The sequence below is a fragment of the Globicephala melas genome, chromosome 2 (genome assembly GCF_963455315.2).
Source record: "Globicephala melas chromosome 2, mGloMel1.2, whole genome shotgun sequence".
Taxonomy (NCBI): Eukaryota; Metazoa; Chordata; class Mammalia; order Artiodactyla; family Delphinidae; genus Globicephala; species Globicephala melas.
This window is the reverse complement of record NC_083315.2, coordinates 12401589-12424522: the sequence shown is the minus strand read 5'-3', so window position 1 is coordinate 12424522 and position 22934 is coordinate 12401589. Positions and strand designations below refer to the sequence as shown.

Genomic DNA, 22934 nt, shown 5'->3' with positions numbered 1-22934 from the left:
TCATGGAGTGTGGGGCGGGCCTGCGGCGGCAGAGGCCGGCGTGACGTTGCAGCCTGAGGCGCGCCGTGCGTTTTCCCGGGGAAGTTGTCCCTGGATCCCGGGACCCTGGCAGTGGCGGGCTGCACAGGCTCCCCGGAAGGGCGTGTGGCTAGTGACCTGTGTTCGCACACAGGCCTCCTGGTGGCGGCAGTAGCGGCCTTAGCGTCTCTTGTCTGTCTCTGGGCTCCGCACTTTTAGCCGCGGCTCGCGCCCGTCCCTGGAGCTCTCTCAAGCAGCACTCTTAATCCCCTCTCCTCGTGCCCCAGGAAACAAAGAGGGACGTAAAAGTCTCTTGCCTCTTCGGCAGGTCCAGACTTTTCCCCGGACTCTCTCCCGGCTAGCCGCGGTGCACTAACGCCCTGCAGGCTGTGTTCACGCCGCCAACCCCAGTCCTCTCCCGGAGCTCCGACCGAAGCCCGAGCCTCAGCTCCCAGTCCCGCCCACCCCGGCGGGCGAGCAGACAAGCCTCTCGGCTGGTGAGTGCCGGTCGGCCCGATCCTCTGCGCTGGAATCTGTCCGCTTTGCCCTCCGCACCCCTGTTGCTGTGCTCTCCTCCGCGGCTCCCAAGCTCCCCCACTCCGCCTCCCGAAGTCTCCACCCGCGAAGGGGCTTCCTAGTGTGTGGACACTTTTCCTCCTTCAGAGCTCTCTCCCGCTGGTGCAGGACCCGTCCCTATCCTTTTGTCTCTGTTTAGTTTTTTCTTTTGCCCTAACCAGGTACGTGGGGGGTTCCTTGCCTTTTGGGAGGTCTGAGGTCTTCTGCCAGCGTTCAGTAGGTGCTCCGTTACTTTTTGTTTTTAATACCCCTTCTTGACTTCACTTCCACAACAGCAGTGACTCAAGGAAGTTTTAAATGGCAGCACATATAGTGGTTACTTAAAAAAAATTTTTTTTGATTGATTGCTGGGCCACCGCTTGCTTCCACAATACCAGAGACAAAGAACTCTTCCCTGGGGACCATCCTGCCATCATGTAACCTACAGTCAGGACCACAATAAAGGAAATGAGGGAGATGAGTAAGGATTATGCCCCAAGGGGACTCCAGAAAGAGACAGAATGCCCCTAAATTATATGGATGTGCATTTTGAGTGCTTTGGGAACTTTTCAGCGTCCTCATTCTACATGGATGACGTGTCATTTTGTATTATCAGTATTAGTATTTCTCTTCACTAACATAGAAATAAAGCATTTACTGAATAATTTTAATACCTAGTAGAATTATTCATGGGGTACTATGCCTAAGAAAGCCATGTAATGTGTAGAGAAAAATTTTGAAAGATATTCCACATACAGAACTTGCAAGAAAAGACAGCACTTCACTTATTCACAGTGCCCCAACTCCCTATCCATTCAGTATTGTTAGGGAAGGGCCTGACCTTGAGTGAGTTCTTGGAATGTTAAATCTCTCTAGTGTGCGTACAAAGCACTTTTCAAAGCTTTTTTAAATTCCCACCCCATTAAATAGAGTTAGTGGAAGTTAGTATACATGTATATTTATTTTTACAAATATTTTAATTCCTTTTATTCTGTAGACTTAAGTATAGACTAGTGCTGTTCCTTAAAATTGCCTATATTTTCCTGTGTACTTGAGGCTGTAGTGCAGTGAATGATGATGGTCATTTTGAAGGAGGGAAAAAACCACCTCTCAAAGCTGGCAAAACATCACAAGATTCACTTCCGCATCTCCATTCCTCTACAGGAAGAGATGGGATACATCTCTAGAGATGGCTAGAGATGTGTACCATCACCATTTGAGAATAAACTTTAACATCCGTTCTAGATCATACTTCTTGGCCAATATGCACAGATTCACTTAGAATAAGTGATCTTGTCGCTTACAGTACTTTATTTTTATCAAAGAAACATTGACTATAGAAATAATACACTGTGATTTACAACATTAAAATGCAGTCTCGGGAAAAATGAAAACTCATGTTACAGACGTGGTGTATGGGTTGGACTTGATAATGCTAAAGTTCTGCGGTTATTGTCTTTGTTAGGGTTTTTCACAGGGAAAATGTTTTCAGAGTTCCATATTCCTTCTAACAGTGGAGGAACTGTGTCTTCATACTGACCCCTAGTGGCAGTTTAGGAAGAAGTTGGGGGAGGGGCAAAAAAGGTAATAGAAGGTTTGTTCTGTATTTTAGTGAAAAGGCACATTAATTTAATTTGAAATACTCTTCACTGTGTCTAAAATAATATTTTAAAACATTACTGAAAGATTGTGATCTGGAAAGCATTCCATTGTGGTGCTTTTAAAGAGATAGTATTCTACTGCTAACTGTGTGTTAATAGATGCTTGTCTTCGTCTCTTTTTAAGGTGAAGTCATTTCAGAATATTTTGACACATTAATTGTCCTGATGACTGAATATCGGCTGTGCTATATAACCATATAGGATAAATATAATACACTTAACTGACATAAATTAATCTTGTTGTTAGGTACTTACTCTAGAGTTGAATTTTTGCTCTTGACTTTATATAACAGAAAAGATTATTTTGTTTTAAAATTCTGACATATCACTTTGTTGTCAGATGCTGCCTCCTTTGAATTAGAATGCTCACAATATGAGAATCCTGCAAGAAAACTTGAGTTAGTTTCCTTTTAGAAAGTTCAGTTTTGTAGTAAGGATGTTTCAAACTTTTGTATTCAGTATGATACCTCAAAGAACTTTATTTAAAGTGTTCTTCATTATTTTAAAAGCCTTCTGAGTTAATAGATAAAATAGATGGGAAGCATCTTCATGGTCAATTTAAGTATTATTCTTGCCTTATTTCCATCCAGGTTTACTGAGTGGATACTTTCCATTTCTACCCCCCTTAAGTGCCTAGATTCTTTCTCTGCTGTGTGTTGATAGATGCCTCTGATTTGAAGGAATATATAGAATGAAAAGCTGGATTTTGCAATAAAAACAAGTTGATTCCATACCCCCATTTTGTGTCAGTTGATGCCTAGTCGACCTTCACAAACAGTATGAATTTTGTCGGCTACAAGTTTTGTGAGGCTAGGTGAATCCCATGAAATGTTCATTTAGAAACTTATCTATGCTGCTTTTATTACCTAGAGAGCAGAGACTAACATTTGCATAAACTTATTTTAAATTTGCTGCTACATCCTTCAGGTTTAATTTCCACTGTTACTGATTTTAAGAGGAAATTATCAAACAGTTTGGATACCTTTATATTGTGTGATTTTTCTCTTAAAATTTGAAGCAGTGCTTAAAACGTACATAAATTCCATTTTTACTCATCTTTGACTTTTCAATATTAATCCTTTTCCTTGATTTTTCTTCCCTCTGAAAATGGCCTTTATTACTCATTTGTTGCCTAAACAAAGAGACTTGGGTGGGATGCTTGAGGAAACTGCTTCTGCTCTAGCCCTGCAGGAGTTGGAGATTTGACCGTCTAGCTGAAAAGTTGTCTAAAAATGAAAATTTCATACACACATGCAAATTTGGATATAGGATCCTATTTTCCCATGATCCAAGAAATGGAGACAGGATATAGGAAAATCTCTGCCCCTGTGGCTCACTGAGTATGCGTGGATGACGGTGATGATGTTGATAGTGATGGTGAAGGTAATGATGATGATAGTGATGATGATGGTGATGATACCTGGCCTGTGTGGCCAGGCGTTGGGCTAAGTACTCCAAACAGAATGTATCACTAAATCCTTGAAGCAGTCCTGTGAGGTAGGGAATATTATCATCACATCCATTCTGCAGATGAGGAAATATAGGCACCGTCTTTGCTCAAGTTCACAGAGGTGGGATGGACACTTCACACCGAGGCAGTCAGCTATGTACATCCAGAGGGAGCTCGTGACTTTTCTCTCTCTCTGCCTCTTGCTCACTATCTCTGCGACTTTGAGCTTCTGCAAATCTTCCAACCAAATGTTTCCCTTTGCCTTCCTGGTCTTTTTGGATTCTTCCAGACTGCAGGCACCTTTGGAGAATTGAATTTCAATCCCCTCCTTTCCTTCCTTCCTCCTTCCTCCTTTCTTCCAGGTTCCTTTCCCTGTTTTCCCTTCTCTTCCTCCTCTTCCTTATATTCTCTTTATAAGAGAATGTGAAAGAGGAAAAAATGTATCCAATGGTTAGTAAGAATTTCCCACTATGCTATACATCAAAATGGTCTCCCTTATTTCTCATTCCCTGAGGAATGATGAAGTGAACCAAATAGATTCTGGTTCTTTTTTTTTTCTAGAAAATACAGTACTTTTTAAAGCTTAAGAGACTGATAATTGTAAAAAAGATAGTCAGATCATCATGGTTTTAATTCTGTGTCTGCTGACTGACTTGCTTCTTGAGCAAGTCTTACTCTCACTAAATATTATCTTTCTTAACTCTAAAAAAAGTGAATCTGGATTATCTATTATATTTTGTGTGTCTAAGCGATTACCCTTGACCCAGGATCACAGGGAGCCTGGAACATACCTTTCACTAGGAACTAGATGGGGTCACTCTACCACTTTTGTAATTTTATCCCAGAGGCTAAGGAAGTTATTATCTGTGAATTTTGGTTTCTTTTGTAACTATTTCACAGTTACTTGGGTGTTCTTTATGTGCCAGGTACTGCTCTAGGCTGTAGGGATCATGACAATGGTTCCATGACACTGCTTTCATGAAGTCTACAGTTTGGACAGGGAGACAGACAACACACGAGTAATTTTAAGGTAATTTCAGAAGTGATAACAGTACAGATGAAATAAAACAGCACGAAGTCATAGAGAGGGGCAGGCATGACACCAGCGTTGTGAAAGAGGTCACAGGAATGACACAGCTCGTCAATGACTGTCTCTCTGACATTAGAGCTGATGAGATGAGGGTAGTCCTGGCAAGGGCCAGGGGGGTTTATGTGCCATCACACTAGAGATTTCAGCGTCCTCATTTTTTTTAGTTAAGAAAATCAACAACGTGATATCTCTAATTACTTTGGGATTGTGGCCCTTGTCATATCCAGTTATGTAAATAGACTGCTTTCCAGGCTAAACAGAAACATTTGGTAACTGCAGAAGCCATTTATTATGAATGTTCTAACACCTTGACCATTATTCCTATTTTATCAGGAGACAAGTCAGCCATGTAAAATGAAGACAGTTGTTCTTTCCTGATGGCAGCTAGTTAATTATTGGCAGGCATTCCAGCGTTTTGAAACAGAAGGTGGCATGTATGGAAGTGAAGTATCGTGACTGAACAGATAGGTCAGTAAGGATTCCACGTCACTTGTAAGAAAATTACATTTGATTTCCCTGCACCTTGACTGACTGCCTCGTAATTGGTAACAAAAGCCCGCATGCTCTCTGTGGAGGTGCTGGGTTGGCATGTGCTCATCTCTTTGCAATTAGCAGTTTTCTCTTGAAAAATCATGATGTCACAGCAACTGTAGCATAAAAGCATGTTCTGGAAGTTCCCAAATCATACCTGCTAGGACACATCGATATGATGGAAACAATTTGGTTTCACATACTTTTAAATATTTTTTTTGCATTTTTTTCTTATTTTGCTATAGGATGCAAAACTTCCCACATCTGTTTCTATGTCTGGGTTTCACTTTAATAATAGTGTTACTTTACACTCTTCATTTTAAGCTTTTTGCCTGCAGCTAATTGTGATTCTCTCCCTTACTATGGATAAGCATCTTTAAATAATACTTTTTTCAAAGGAGACAATACTCTTGGATACTTTTGTCAATCCTGGGGTTCAGCCAGAGTTGGGGGGCACATATATTAGTCATCTGCAACTGTGGGGCTGCTGCGGGGTGATGGTTCTTTGGGACTCAGAAACTGATCAATTTAACACCCTCGACTTCTCGGGTCATTACCTTTGAAAAACTGGCTGGGATGAGAGTCAGGAATCCTGTTCACAGCATTCCAGATCCGGCTGTGATAACCAGGAGATCTGCTTATCATAACGGCCAGCACCCCACCCCCCTCGCACCTGTATAGACTCGCCGGGAGCCTGCAATTAAACTCGCCAACACTGAGTCACTGCTGCATATGCACCTCTCTTCACCACTTGCAGCGTGTCTGCCACCAATATGTCTTCCTTGGTGTGACAAACCTCACGGAGACATATGAAAAGCCGTGCTGGTGGGAATGGTTGTAATCACTGTTAACAAACAAGGTTCTGATTGCCAATATTACCATCTGTTCCAGCGGGTTCCACATATCCCCCTGTATATGGGCTCTGTTAAACAGATTTTCTATGCGGCCCAAGGTCACCCTTGATTCATGTAACCAGCGTTTGCAGATGAGTTAAATGTGAGTCTCCAAACAGCAGCAAAATCTGAGAGGTACCAAATCGTGTCCTCTGATGACACAACCCAAACAAACTGTGTTTGCAGAGAAAGAATATCCACATCCCTTGATACATGAGAGGGACGGATCCCAAAAACATTGTCTAAAGTGCAAGATTTCATCTATTAAACTTCGTATAAAAATGACTTCATGGGGGGACTTCCTTGGTGGTGCAGTGGTTAAGAATCCGCCTGCCAATGCAGGAGACACAGGTTCCAGCCCTGGTCTGGGAAGATCCCACATGCCACGGAGCAGCTGAGCCCGTGCACCACAACTACTGAAGCCCACGCACCTAGAGTCCGTGCTCCGCAACAAGAGAAGCCACCACAATGAGAAACCCACGCACCGCAATGAAGAGTAACCCCTGTTCGCTGCAACTAGAGAAATCCCGCACACAGCAATGAAGACCCAATGCAGCCAAATAAATAAATAAATAGTTAAAAAGAAAATGACTTCACTATATAATCCGAGAAGCCTAGGCGTGAGGAGGAAATAAACTGCTTTTAAGAACAGCTATAAGTGATACAAGCGGAGATCCCCATATTGTTGGATCCCACCCCTTCTTGCAAACTTCACACTGAGCTAAGTACTTTTCCCTCTCCGCTTCTGGACGCCAGCAGAGGTTTTCATCACTCCCCTTGAGTTGATTCAAGTCAATTAAAATATATCGATCTTCTCGGCACTGGGGATATAAAAAGACTCACATGCTGCCTAAGAAGTAGGCACCAGGCGTAGACATGGCAGAGGAGGGGGTGATTAATAAGGAGGGGCAGTGATGGACGTGGGTAACCTCACCCAGGAAGCGGTGAGTGAGCTGGCCTTGAGGGGTCCTCAGGCAGAGGTTCGGGAGGGATCTGGGGGCAAAGGGAGCACGAGTGCAAAGGCACACAGACATGAAATAGCACTGTACTTTCCGGGAAGCATAATAGTCGCTATTTGTGCAATTGAGCTTTTCCTTAGTGCTCTTAGTGCCCATGCTGTAACTGTGGGGCTTGGGGACTTAATATGAAAAACTATGTGCTGAATTCCTTTCCGTAACAGGCGCCGTAAAATAATATTTCGAGATTGTGACTCTTCTCTGACTGTGAACACTTGTGCCCAAACCTCATTTTTTAAAACAAAAGGAAATGTATACATTTAGCAAACGAATGCTCTGAGGACATGTGAAAAAGAGACCTAACCTAGTTTTGGGGGTCAAGAAATGCTTCCTTGAGGAAGAGACATTTGTGCCAAACTTGGCAAGATGAATGGGAATTATCCGGGGGAAGGGACGGCTGGGAGTGAGACCAGAGTGTGGGCACACGCCGAGGTGAGACGGAGCCTGGCGTATGGCAGGTTGCCAGAAAGGCCTAGGACACGACAACAGGAAGAGGTGGCGGGGTGCACGGGCTGGTGAGGGAGGTGGGGTCAGCTCATGCTTGGCCTCAGAGGCCACATGAGAAATTTGGGGCTTTATCCTGAACAATGGCAAACCGTGGAAGTTTTAAGTAGGGGAGAAATAAAATTATTTTTAAGAAATCACTTAAGCTGTAAGATGGAGAAAGGATTGGAGGGGATGAGGGGAAATCTGTTAGGAGAGTACTTATATCAATCCACAAGATACAGGATGTTGAATTGGATTCAGTGGGAGAGATGGAGATGGAGAAAAGGAAGCGTTCTGAGAAATATGGAAGAGAGAAATAGTCAGGACTTGGTAACAGATTGGATACACATGACATTCGAACTTCACTTCTATTTACATATGTCAAATGACATAAACAGATGTTTTTATACATTCCCATATTTGGTTTGTAGTTTGGTTAATTTCTGTTTCAATTTACATTTTAAACTCTTAATTGATTAAACTCCTAATTGATTAAACTCCAGCCGTATGCAGACTAATGATAGTAAATATCAGAAAATAGTTTCAGATTGCTGTGATGATATATGGCCCTGTAATTCTGGATTTTGTAACAAAGCAGTTTGACTTCTGTCCTCCTATTCATTTGGATAATGCTCTACCATCTAGGAGACTAAAATGTGTCTTAAAAATAGGATAGGGAAAAAAAAATAGGATAGGCTTCAGCTTGTGTATATGTTAGACTTGGGGAAAAATAAGACAGAATGTCTAGGGTTTGAAAGCACAAAATTAATGCAATTCTTTTTTTTTTTTAAAAAAGTACAAATTCTGCACTCTATTTCTATGACTGAAATTAGTTTTTTTTTTAAGTAAGACTAATAGCTTGATTTTTCATATCATAAGTTAATCTCAATTATGCTTTTTGCACTTAGAGCTGCATGTAGCAAATTATGGGCAGATATGCACATACAATATACGTTGCTCTCCCAGCTGTGCCTGTATGATTTGTCTTTCGGTGCTGGCAGTTATGTTCAATTTAGTAAAAGCTATATTCCACTGTGTACTAGAATCTTTGGTTTTTTTAAACAGCTAGGTTTTTATGTACTTCCCTTTACTGCCTCCATAAAAAGCAAAGAAAAAGCAGAAGGTAGAGTATAAATGAACCAGGGCCAGACATGCCTTCGTACAGGAGAAAGGGAGAAGCAAAATCCAAGCAGAAAGGCTGAGAGCAGAGACACACTTGATGAAAATCCCTGTGTCTCCATGACCCAGGTTTGTTTGTTCATTTTTACATAAACTAGAGAAACTAAAACTATGGAGTATGATCCTGCATACTTACTTAAATTTTCCCTAAACTCCCTGATACACACAAAAGAGAAAGCCTTTCAGAATTTACTAGTATGCATTTACCTAAAGCATTTCTGGCTTCTATCATGGATGCCGTTGAAATACCTCCATTGTGTGCTTTTTCTTTACTCTCCAAGATGTGTTAAAAAATGAACATTGTCAAAGATAAAACCCACTAAGTGACAAAGGAATCGTGCATTTTAGCCAAGGTGTGTTTATAATGATTAAAAAAACATAGAGTATTTGATTTAAGGAACTGATTGCATCAAGTGCATGAAAAATAATTCAAAGGAAACATTTTTTTTTGAGAAGGTTTAAGCTTATGTTAATTAATTAGAATATATGCATAATTAAAAATTCTTCCTGGCATTTTTTTTTAATTCAGTGTTGAGTATGAGAAGTTCCTGGTGAACTAATATATTAGAGCCTTCAAATTTTCCCTTATTCATAAAATCAAATGACCACCGTGTCAGTTAATAATAGGAGAGAGACGTAAATGTGAGATTATCTTAAGAGTGTTTATTTTATCCTCTAGGAAAGGAAATTAAATGCTGTTCCTCAGGCTGCCATAGTGAGATGCAGGGCCTTCCTTCCTCTCAATATTTTTCTTGGGCTTCCTCCCAAATTTTGGTCATATGTCATCTAACCAAATTTTAGTTTTAAGGGACACCATCCCAGAGAAAGACTAGGAGATGCCACAGAGGGTTAAACAGACACCAGGAACTGCAGGAGGGGAAACACGGAACTGAGTGCTGACTTTAATTTGGTATCAATCAGTAGGGTGTGTTTTCTGGATGGATTTATATAAACCGGGGGTAGGAGGTGCGTTCAAGGTCAACACGAAGGAGCCTTCGTTCTCCAGAGATGTTGCCTCTAGTCATTCCGTTCCTGCCCAGTGGCTGCTGTTCACTCTCCTTCAGAGCTGGTTTGTGCCTGATTCACAGCTTCCTTTCACCTAAAGCTAGCAGTCTCCTTATTGAGGTTGTGTGTGTATTCTGCTCTCTGATGAATAATTGTGATACCTTCTGTTCTTGACACTGTCAGTTCTCCTTCACAACCAGCAAATTCAAGTGACAGAACCAAACTGAACTCATCAGAATACAGAGTGATGGGCTAAACTACATAGCCTCACTTCTTTTTTTCAGTGTTGGTTACTACTGTGATCCTAAATTTTTTTTAAAGTGGCAAATATAAACTAGAAAAAGATGTTCGTATTATTGAAGACTCAAATGTATTTTTATTGTCTTGATTAACTCTATTTCTATGATGATTTAGATGGATTTTTAACATAATTTGGGGTTTTCCTTTAAAACCAGGATGCTCTATATATCTTACTGCTTGAAACATCTCTTATTTGAAGCAATTCCAAACATTAAAGAACATAATTAAATCAACTTCCACTCTTTAAAATGATCTTTTTTAAAAAATTTTTACTATTTTACGAGCTTTTTGAGTGATTACAAAGCAAGGACTATAGAAAGTACAGTGTTTTTAAAAGGAGGTTTAGGATTTCTAATTGTGGGAAAACGTTTTTATACTAGAAATAGGAAATTTAACAACTGAATATGCCTACATTACTAAAATTATTCTTGTCAATATCATGACTTTTATCTTGATATTTAATTTGTAAAAGCAACATCCACCCCCAAAATGATTTGCTGCCTTCAAACGTGTTAACGTCTGCCTACAGTTAACAGCCTCACTTAAAAAGAGGGAAGATGAGCTGAAAAATTTTTAATTCCCATGCTCACTCATTCCTCCCATTTAAACCTTTGTTTTCTTACTGGTTAGGAATATTTTAATAGACTTTCTTTGAATAGAATTTCCTGGTCTTGTAAGTATCACTGAGTTAAAAGATGAATAGCTGTAGTAGGGTTTCTAAGAAGCAGTCATGCATTTTCCTATAACCCAAAGCTGCAGACATAGGAAAAGGATTATTTATATTCATTCATAACCCCCCAGACTCCATTTAAATCCCCAGAGCCTCAATTCCGGGTTCATCGCCCAGATAAATTAATTTCTTTCTGAAATTGTCTTTAGGCACTCGTTTGTTTTATAAGCTTAGTTGTATGCTCCAAACATCATTTACTGAACAGGGGTGAACGGCATTCATTTCTCCTTCACTGACCCAGCGCTGCTGCCGAAGGTGATGGTATCGATGCATTAATCAACGCCCTGTCCAGCAAACGAGATGGAGCCATAGCCAACGCCGCCACGGTGCTGACGAACATGGCCATGCAGGAGTCTCTGCGTCTGAGCATCCAGAGCCATGACGTCATGCATGCCCTGCTCAGCCCACTGCACTCTGCCAACACTGTCGTGCAGAGCAAAGCCGCTCTCACCGTTGCTGCAACTGCGTGTGATGTCGAGGCCCGGACAGAGGTGAGCATTTGCATCACTTTCCTTTTCTCTTTCTTCTGGTCCGTACCTACTGGTGCAGTAATTTGAAACATTTTCAAGTATTTGAACCTACCCATCATTTAAGTCCCTCAAAACTGGTGCAACACATTGGAAAACAAATTAGCATCACCCAGCAAAGAAGGTGAGCGTACCCTATAATGTGACAATTCTAGGTATAAAACTAGGTATATACCTAAGACACTCTCTTGTCTCTGTGCACCAGGAAGCATTGTTTATAACATCTCAACAGCTGGAAACAAACCAACTGTCCGGTTGTTAAGAGAATGGATACATAAATTTGTGGTATATTCATAAAACAGAATCTTGCATCAGTGAAAATGGATGAACTGTAGCTACAGACATCAACAGAGAAGAATCTCAACCAGCATAATGCTGAGCAAAGTCAAGTTCAGAAGAAAACAGATGTGTGAATTCTATTTATATAATGTTCAAAAATACGCAAAGCAAAGCAATATGTTGTTTAGCACATACATATAAAACTATAAAGAAAAGTGAGAGAATTATTGACCCCAAATTTAAGAAATTGGTTGCCTCTTGGGGGATCAAGGGGGTGGATGTGTTTGAAGAGGAGCACACGGGGGTTCAAGGTCATTGAAATGCACCATTTCTTAAGCTGAGTGGGGGACACTCAGGTGTGCCTTTTACTATGATGCTTGAAATTATAAATATGGGTTACTCACACTCTTCCGTTTCTCTTGTATTTCAAAAATTTAAAACATGGAATTGTAGTTTTTACAAGTCCATCATATAAAAGTGCATTTGGCCCATTTCATAAAGACTTGATATAAACCTACAAACGTACCTTTTTCTCTTGCTTTTTTCCTGTTTGCGTGTCGTGTGGCACTCATTCAAACAGCCTAGGACTCTGTTCCTCTCGCCCCAGTAAAAATAACAATATGGAGCACTTATTATGCACAGCCAGTGTGCTAAGCACTTAACATGCATTTAAGCCTCACTTGAAATAGGCATGTTTGTCACTACTTTGAAAAGATACATGCATCTCAATGTACATAGCAGCATTAGTCACAACAGCCAAGACATGGAAGCAACCTAAATGCCCATTGATGGATGAATGGATAAAGAAGATGTGGTGTTTATACACAATGGAATATTACTCAGCCAGAAACAGAATGAAATTCTGCCATTTGCAACAATGTGGTTGAACCTAGAGGTTATTATGCTTAGTGAAATAAGTCAGACACAGAAAGACGAATACTCTGTTATCATTTACATGTGGAATTTTAAAAATAAAACAAACGAATGAATATAACAAAGCAAACAGACTCACAGATATAGAGAACAAACCAGTGGTTACCAGGGAGAGGGAAGAAGGGAGGGGCAAGACAGGGGCAGGGGAGTAAGAGGTATAAACTACTAGGCATAAAACAAACAAGCAACAAGGACATACTGCACAGCACAGGGAAATATAGCCATTGTTTTGTAATAACTTTAAAGGGAGTATAATCTATAAAAATATTGAATCACTATGTTGTACACCTGAAACTAATATAATAAACCAACTATATGTAATCTATGTAGCATGTAAACCAACTATACTTCAATTTTACAGAAAGAAAAGAAATAGGTACATTTGCAATCCCTATTTTATAGAGGAGGAAAATGAGGCTTAAAGAAATAATGTGCTGAAAGCAGAGTTGATGGGTCGGGAAATCAGGGACTGCGAACACACCTTTCTGAGTCCAGAGCCCCCGTCCTCACACTGTGCTGTCTGCTCAGACAACTAACAAATCTCTTCTGTCTCTTAGATATTTTTTCTATCCCCTTCTTTGTTCCCGTTGACTCAGTTCATTTGTATTCATCCATTAAGGTAGTAAGATACTCACCAAATATTTTTTTTACCAGCTACCATGTGCCAGGCGCTGCAGTAGGCAGCGGCAACACAGTGATAAACAACACTGTGTTAGTTGGTCATTCCTCCATGCGGCTCACTGAGCAGTCCATCCGTTTCCTGGAATATTGCAACTGACTCTACGGCCCTCCCTACCCCTGCCACCTCCTATTCCCCAAACTGCCTCCAGACTGATCTTTCAAATTTATGACCCTCATCACATCATTGCAAGTCCCCAGGGGTGTGCCACTGCCCCATGGGAACAGCTAAGCTGCTTAGTGTGCTATGCAAGGGCTCGCAATGATCCACCCCTACCTGCCTAAGCCTGAACTCGCTTCCCAGGTGTAACTCTACACTCCAGAAATACCATACAATTTGAATTCTAAAATTCTCTTATTTACACCTCCTTGATTTCTCTGCTTGGAAAGCTAGTCTCACCTTTGTTCACCTGATAAGTGCCTGTTTCTCCTTCAACACCCAGCTCAGCCATCCTGTCCTCCATGACGGCTTTCTTTAGTCTTCAAACGTGGACTCCAACGTCCTGCTCTGTGCTCACACCACCCCCTATGCATGCTTCCCTTGAACTCTGTTTTGCACTAGTTTTTGTATGAAAGACCATAAGCTCCCTGAGGCTTTAGGGAAGGGAACTGAGGTTTTCCTTCCCTGCATCCATGTCATTGATCTATACCTGGCACACAGTATATGCTTAATAAACAGTTGTTGAATGAATGAGTGAATGCATGAATGAAGGAATGAGTGGTGAAATTAATAAATGAATTAGATATTTGCCGAAAGAACACATGGAGTCAGATTGCTATCTTATACTCAGATATAAAGATGTTCAGAAATTTGGCTTGCTAAGCATCAGATGCTTCAAGTAAACTTTTCAAAGCTTGCCCAGGTTACGTGTGCTAATGTGTAATCCCTGTTAGAGTCCCTGTGTTTGAGAAGAACATGATTGGAAGTGGATCGTATCTCACAAGGGCTCCTGTCTTCAGATACTACACAGAGAGACCTGTAGAATATTCTTTTTAGTCCTCCAGGCTCAGATAATAATGTATTACATTTCAAACAGTGAGACAAGAGCTCTGTTGAATCTTTTTTTTTTCCCTGATTGGAACAATTTTATACATGTGTGACTTCTTTTAAGAGTGTAATTAATGTAGTTCTCCCCGATTCTCTTCTTGTTCTTTTTCTTCTCTTTTTCACTCCTTGAAGCAATATGAGTGATAACAAAATGGATCTCCTTCTGGTGAACTGCTTCAGCATTGCTTCGTCCACACTGCTGACGTCATGGCACTGTCCAGTGACACAGGTGGCACTAGCCTGCATTGGTTACTCCTGCCTAGCTTTGGAGACTGTGTCCGTTTCCTATTGCTGTTGAAACAAATAACCACAACTTAGTGGCTTAAAGCAATAAAAATCTATTATCTCATGGTTTGGGAGGTCAGAAGTCTGAAAATGGGTCTTACGGGTTAAAGTCAGGATATCAACAGAGCTGTGATCCTTCTGGAGACTTGAGGGGGAAATCTGTTTCCGGGCTTTTACCGTCCACCTGCATTCCTTGGCTGTGGCCCCTTCCTCTGTCTTCAAAGCAGATTACTGCAATCTCTGTTTCTACAAGTCTCCTTTCTCTGCTTCTCACACTCTCATCTCCCTCTTGTAAGGACCCCTGTAATTAAGTTGGGCCAACCTGATAATCCAGGACCATCTCCCCATCCCCAGATCCTTAACCACATCTACCAAATCCCTCCCAGGGACAAGGGCATCTCTAGGGGCCCGTGATTCTGTCCCCCACAGGCCAGATGGACACGCAGTGGTGAGCAGCAGAGTGAATGAACATGGGACATCCCGCTTGTAGAGGGAAGAGGACAGGCTCTTTGCCCTGCACCCACCCCATGTAAACTCACAATGACCTCCCTCAGTAACTTACTGCAGCCTCGTCTTAACTTTGAACAGAACACCGCGCTCCTGTCTGTAAGGTTTTTGCAATTGATTCTTTCCCCTGAATTTAATAAATCTAAACATGGACACATCCTAAAATGTTTTTACATAGTCAAAACCCTTTCAACAATCAAAAAATTAGATTTTTTTTTAAAGCATGAATGTTTATGTTCTGTGCTCTTAATGTGTAAAATTTTGGCTTCCATTTCTAGTTGAGAAATTCAGGTGGGCTGGAGCCACTGGTAGAGCTCCTGCATTCCAAGAACGACGAGGTACGACGGCACGCCAGCTGGGCCATAATGGTCTGTGCCAGTGATGAGCCCACGGCCGCTGAGTTGTGCAGGCTTGGGTGAGTGGAGCGGTCTGGAGGGTCTGGCTCAGATGAAGGACACACAGTCTTCAGGCCCGAGGAAGGTCGAGCAGAGTCTCCACGCCCACTCTCAGGCCGCAGGGCGTTCAGAAGCTCTGCGGGTCACAGTCCCTCTGAAGGGACCGCCTGCAGAAGCGGGAGAGATCTCCCCCGCCACCTCCACAAAATCATCTTCAATGTTTCCTTTTCCACTTTTTCATTCTGATAAACGCTTCTTTCACCTTCCTCTGCTTTGCTAAACACAATCTTATTTGTCGCTCAGCTTTCAAGGCTAAATTAAAACGGGCAAGCCATGAGTGCCACCTTTGTTTTCTCCCCCACAAACCGCTCCACCACAATGACGCCTTTAACCAACCTCACCACGTCGTTCCCTTACCAACAGCCTGTGAGTCAGCTGCCTTTAGCAACTCAGCCAAGAGGGTTTCAAGGTTCCACAGATTTACCCTGTTTGAGCCATTTTTGTTCTTCGTATATGTCACCTGGTTAGCTGAAAAAATTGGAGTCCGATACTAATTTTGCTTTGAATGAAGAACTTTTTCTTCCTAAAGTGTCCTTTTCAACTGTTTGATTATGAGTTTCCACATGGCATGTATGTTCTCAAAAAGGGCTGATTTGTCTTCATAATTCTGGCAGGATTAGTTTACCTAAAAGGATGGAATGGTTTTAACCTTTCCATCTCAATCCTTCATTCAGGATCTTAGTGAGGTGTATGAATGGGAACTTACTGTTGGATTGCTTATATAAGGCAAATAATGTCTTTTTTGCTTTTATTGACAGGGCTTTAGATATCCTTGAAGAAATTAATCTATCAGTAAGTCGAAAAAATAAATTCAGTGAGGCAGCTCATAACAAATTGCTCAACCACCACCTGTCTCTGAAATACAGCCAGACTGGCTATTTGTCATCAAGTAACATAATTACTGATGGAGTCTATGATTATGGTCGGGTAAGTGGCAGCACTAATTTGTATTTTAGTATGTGTGATCAGTTCTTCTTGCATCGTGATGCCATTACGTTGCAATTTTATAACCGCTTAACATAATTTATATTTTTATAGGCAGAAACTTGGGAATCAGAACTTCATCCTTAAACTTTGTCTGGCTATAAGATTTTGCATTTGTGTACAGTTTTAACTAGAATCTGATGACCTGAACTTATATTAGTTTGCTGCTGCTAGTCTCAAGTTTCAGAGAAGATATAAAGCAATCGGCTTTTATATTACTTCTAGGGCTCAGTGTTAATGATAATGATAATGTCAATAATAGAAGTATAAGTTTTTATTCTATTAATTATAATCTAATTGAAATTAACCAAATTGTAATACTGAATTTTAAAATGTAATATAGAAGAATATTATTTTACTTAGCTGCGTTTGTGATTACGATTTTAAAACAATACAGTTTAATTCCATGTTAATGTTAAGAGAAATGGGAAGCTAAACGTTAGAGTCTTGAGGGCTTTTTGACATTACTGTCTAAGTCAGCATGTTCTACTTCTGGAAACCAAAAGCAATAAGGAGAATAGGGAAATTTTTAAAAAACCTACAAATCCCATTTTAGGCAGAAGTAGGAAATTGGTATGATCTGCAGACTTCAAAAATATTTAAAAGTCCCTGGGATCAGGCAGAAGTTACACAGGAGGAAGAATGAAAAGGGGAAAAAAAGCACAGAGAGGGACAAGAGTGGTAGCAGATCTCAGAAAGCACCATCAAAAGTCTATGCTTCCCGAGGGGATGGAGAACTCAGACATACAAAAGCTATATGCTTGGTTTGCAAGGGGGTGGGTGGGCAGGACCTCAGGAACCGGGGTGAGCAGGGCTGGTAGCAGAAACCCGCTTGGACAAATTTGGTTCAAAGAAGCAGAGGAGACAGGGCCATAAAAGAATCACAGCTAAGCTGTATTTGCAGGAAACACTGTATCGTGGTAACAGAATTAGAGACATGTTGAATAACCAAAACTGCTAGCCTAAAACTTTTTCTCTTCCTTCTGCTTCTGCCAGCCACTGCCACCACCATACCCTCCATAACAGATACACACAAACCACCGAGAAATTACTGCTCTCGTTCAATGATGAGTAATTTTAAAAGAACAGGTGCCACATTATTAGCATAAAGATGCTTTAAGAAAAATGAGGAAAAGAGCAGAAAAACCACCAAAGAGCACTTACCAGAGCACTTATCTGTTGCCATGGAACAGATAAAACTGTGACAAAATATATTTGTTCATGAGTTTTTTAAAAAAAAAAAGTAATGAGACAATGTCCTTATGAAGGAGAACTCGCTGATTTACTCTAAATATTAAGTTTCTAATATTTCAGGCTTTAAATGTGTCAGTGAACAAAAGAGACAAAGATCTCTACTCCCATGGTACCAGTGAGAGGAAACAGACAATAAACAATAAATCTCACCAATACATTCTATCACGTGATAGAAATGATAAGCGCTGCAGTGGGTGGGGAGGAGGATAAAGGGGCTTAGGACACTGGAGTTGATGTGGTCAGGTAGCCCCACTAAAAGGGTAATATCTGAACAAAAAATTTGAAGGAGGTGAAGGACTTCTTAGCCTTGGGGATAGTGGGGAAGGAGCTTTCTAGATGGAGGAAAGAGCTAGTGCAGAAACCGTGAGTGGTTGGCACACTCAAGGAACAGCAAAGTCGGTGTAGCTAGAACTGAGTCAACTAGGGGTGGAATAACAGACCAAATCAGAGCAGGTAAGAGCAAGCAGCTCATGGAAGTCTTGTAGACCACTGGAAGGATTTGGGCCTTTACTCTGAATGAAGTGGGAAAACACGTCAGGGTTCTGGGCAGAAGAATGACACGCTCTGTCTTACTTTAAAAGAACCATGAAAAGTATCTTGGATGAGAGAAGGATCTATTACTTGATTGGAAAAAGAGCTCACAGGGTGACCTGGTCTAACCCTCTTCACCAGGTTGACAAAATTGCTAGTATAGGGCTTTGTCTAGCTTGTTGTTAGTTATCCTCACAACATTTTTAGTGATCTGTTTAGTAATTAGTTACTCTTACAGATGATAAGCTCTTCCTTATGTATATGGATAGATTTTCAAACTCAAATACTTCCAGGGCCAAGCTGATAATTATGGTATGAAACAGTTGAGTATCAAGTTACAGAGACTGGGGTGGGGGGAGGGGGAATTGGAGGGTGTATCTTGCCCAAAGATATCCACAAGCTTCAGTTTCCTATTTTTAAGTGTATGTGTGTGTGTGTGAAATTAGATACCTCAAACAGTTAAGAACCTATTCTATCAGTATTCATTAAAAAAATATATAATGCATGCAGATATTACTCTTCAATTCTTAAATTATCTACAGATAAATCCTGGCACCAAACTTTTGCCTTTGAAGGATCTCTGCTTACAAGAACCAAGTGACCGACGTGCTATACTCTTAGTTAACAGTAAATGTGATGCGTGAGTCTTTGCGGGGAGGAGGAATGAAGGGAAGCAAATAATTTTTTTGTTTGTCCATCATCATGTGAATACATAAAGGTTCCCAGTATGGTATCTTTTCTTACTTCCTGTATCTAGCAGCACCATGAAAGTAAACACTGGTCCATAAACTCATAGCCTGACATAGTAAAGAACACAGACTAGTCACCACTGTGGTTTTTCCTTTGACTCCATGTTACCAGTCAATTCCATGGGTATTTCTGCAATCAGGGCTTCTTACCCTTCTGGCAACATGAAGTAACTGAAGGAAGTATAAACAGATAGGAGCAAACCAAGATGAATTATGTTTACAAATCTCCAGAACTAAATCGAGGAATACCACTGCTGCCCAATATTTTTTTTTTTTTGCCCAATATTTTTAATAAAATAAGGAGAAAATAGTAGAGCTAAAATGAAAGCTTCAACAGCCATTAAAATGGTCTTGTATTCCTATATATCTATATAATACAGTTTATGTGACACATTTTATAAAACTATTTCTAGTTCTAGCTCATGAAAAGGTTTATAATATTCATTTTATCTTATTTTAAACTCTCCTTTTTGCTTTTAAAATAATGTGTCACTGTTAAAAGTAGGACAAAGTCAATATTGACAAATTATTTTAATTCGTACATAATTTCAAATATGTAAAATTTTAGTTCTCCAACTCCATCTATGGAAGATAAGTCATCAGACGTTGGTTATGGACGAAGTATTTCTTCTTCATCTTCTTTAAGAAGAGCAAGTAAAGAAAAGACCAAGTAAGAAAATGATGTTTTGTCTACACTCAAATAATTCTCTCCCTTAATTTGAGAGTAAAATAGAAATTCAGATTTTAGGTTTTGGCAACTTAAATTTTAGTCTTCTCACAGTCACACAATTTCAGGATGAAAGCCAGGAAACCTGGTTTGACATTCTGTCTTCTGTGAACCCAGAGTGAGATCTTGAGCCCCTGACTCAGTGTCCATGATCAGGCTTAGTGTCCTTATTTGTAGATGGAATAATGCCTGGTGCCCTGCTTCTTCTCGGTGACTGGGATACATAACATATAATGGAAGTGAAAATGCCTTATAAATTATAAAATGCCTTGCAAATGTAGTGCATTGCTATTTTCTGTATGATTGAAATTGGTTGTGGTGTTTTTCAAATGACAAGAGAAAACAGTTATCATTTTAGTGCTGGATTTGGATCTCCCACCGAAGAGAAATCAGAACCTACTTCGGGACGCAATACTGCTCTTAGCAAAAGCGCCACTAAAGAGAAAGGATCCAGGTAGAAACCTCCTTACTGTATTCTTCTCCTAACTGTAATCCTGTCAAGTTTTAATTACCCACAGAGTTGGTGAAAGGGAGGGGTGGCTTTTAACTAGGAAGCTCTTCTTATGGAATCAGATGTAGCACTAAACAGGACTCATGAAGTATAATTAAAATTACTTTTATTTGTGTCCCTTGTTGTCTCTTTAAAACTTACCCAGAGGGAATTTCTTCTCCTGCCTCTGGGTGAGAACTCAGGGTACTTTGCTCACTGTAAAGTCCTACAGTCACTTTAATGCAGAGACAACGGAAACAGCAGTCTCCAGTCAGCCCTTTAAAAGTCCAACCACGTGTAGGAATCAACTTAAAATGAACTTTTCGGCAGCTGATGAGCAGCACTGGCTGCACCGTAAGCCTCCCTCGTCCCTGCCTCTTGCTTCCACATCCCCTCCCCGTCTTGCCCATGGAAACCCCTGACCCTTCAGGAAGCAATGAGAAGAGGAAAGGGAAACGGGACCACATTCTGAATTTGGCTGGAACCATTATAATGTGGTTCCACGCTTTTTAGGCCTGGCATATTTTAAAACACTGTCTACATGTTTACATATTTTTAAACATATTCTTTCTCTTGTCAGCGTTTTCCTGGATTCTTCAAAAAACCACTCAGACCTCCTGCCCCGCTCCATGACCTGTCAATTATTGTTGACTTAAGCCCTTGAAAAACACTGGGGTGCTGGAGGCTATTTGGCACACATGTATATAATTGAGCATCTACCTTCTAAACCGAGACTGTCTCCTAAGGTCTCCTAAGGAGTGGTCTGCCCTCCTCCACAGACCTCGGAGCTGTGTATGTTCTATTTCTGACTTTATTTTCTCCTGTCAGTCTCTGTTGCTCACTGTTCTGATCTCTGCTTCTGATCATTCCTCATCCTCTCTGCCCTCCTGCCCCTCCTCACCTCTTCCCTTCCCTTCCCCTCCTCACTTGGCTTCTCTTGTTCCTCCTCCCCTGGACTGAGAGTGCCTTGAGGACAAGAACATGCTCGGACTCGAATAATTTCTCTTTTCATCGCCAGCACTTAGCACGGCGCTTGGCTGGCATACATAAGGCATTTGTGTTTATTCAAGAGAACAGAAATCTCAACTTTTTGCAGGAAAAGGTTATTTTCAACAAGATCCACACTTATAAACTGTGTCTCTTGAGCAAATAGGTTACCTTCTCTTTGGCTGAGTTCACTTATCCGTAAAATGCAAAACAAAACAAAACTGTAGTTTGGGGCTTCCCTGGTGGCGCAGTGGTTGAGAGTCCGCCTGCCGATGTAGAGAACACGGGTTCGTGCCCCGGTCCGGGAAGATCCCACATGCCACGGAGCGGCTGGGCCCGTGAGCCATGGCCGCTGAGCCTGCGCGTCCGGAGCCTGTGCTCCACAACAGGAGAGGCCGCAACAGTGAGAGGCCCGCGTACCACAAGAAAACCAAAAACCTGTAGTCTGTTCCTCACAGTGTCTTGAGAAGATTAAATAAGTTAATGAATGAAAAGGGCTTAGAGCAGGGCCTGGCCCAGAGTAAACATTCAACAAATGTTAGTACTATTGGATGAAACAGTTGCAGGGAGCCCAAACCCACTCCAGCCTTGCAGGGATGCAGAAGAATCCCCAGAATCCAGCGCACGACAGGAGCTGGGAGTAAAGTAGATAAACCGTTAGTCTTCTTGTCTCTCTCCCTCTCTCTTTTTCTCTCTCCACCTGCACAGTGTCTGTTTACAATTGCTTTGTTACCTTCCTTGACTTTCTTTTGGTTGCCACCTCACCCATAACTGTAGCTTATATGTGACTTTGACTTGCCATGGGACCAAATCTGGGCCCAATTCCAAGGCAGTCTTTCAGTTCTAAAGCCCAACAATAATCAAGTACAATCTGCGTCTCTTGTGTGTATTTGTGGGGGAGACCATCTTATCTTCACATGCTTGACAGGACAAGGCTGGCTCTGAGGCAGGTGTCTCCCTGTGGTCTCCTGAACTCCTCAGCTTCCTGGGGAAGAATCCACCTGGCTTATTTAAGTGATCAGTGTGTCCAGGCTCTTTCCCCTTCTCAGCCCTTGGTCCACTGGGGGATAGATTGGTCATAATCTCGTTGTCCTGTTGTTTATCTTTTGGTCAACCTTTCTTGTCTTGTGACTGTTAAAGACCCCTGGACATAGAGTAAAATATTTTAACTCTACTCATCTGAAAATGTCATGGAGAATGTTTAATGTTGACCAAAAAGATACTGAGCAATACTGACAAAGAATAATGAGACATCTAGAACCACAAAGCAGCTGAATTTCTGAAAGGGAGAGGAGAGATGGGAGACAAGTCAGTCAACTGTGTGTGAGGTACCAGACAAGGAAAGTGAAAGTGCGGACTTCTTTTTCCTGATGAATATTATTACCATATACCATGTAAATTAAAATCATTGAGCAACAGGCTCTCATTAGGTGACCAGCCACCATCTTATTTCTGTTTTCGAAGGTTTTAATTGCACTTTCTTTTATGGCATAGCACTCAAAGGAGAGGTGATTAATTTATATTTTGTTTATCCAGACACCTTCTTGATACTTCCCTAGGCTTCACAGAAACCAACATGTGTAATG

At 41.2% G+C, this 22934-nt stretch overlaps 1 protein-coding gene across 1 annotated transcript in view; it reads left to right on the top strand.

Annotated features, from left to right (window-relative positions):
* Window positions 1-22934, top strand: part of ARMC3 (armadillo repeat containing 3) — a 102346-nt gene that overhangs the window by 62077 nt on the left and 17335 nt on the right. The window contains exons 11-16 of the mRNA XM_060293679.1: window positions 11156-11405; window positions 15450-15586; window positions 16385-16553; window positions 18938-19035; window positions 19713-19814; window positions 20209-20325. Coding sequence (XP_060149662.1) covers window positions 11156-11405; window positions 15450-15586; window positions 16385-16553; window positions 18938-19035; window positions 19713-19814; window positions 20209-20325 — 873 coding nt within the window. The remainder of the gene's footprint in view (window positions 1-11155; window positions 11406-15449; window positions 15587-16384; window positions 16554-18937; window positions 19036-19712; window positions 19815-20208; window positions 20326-22934) is intronic.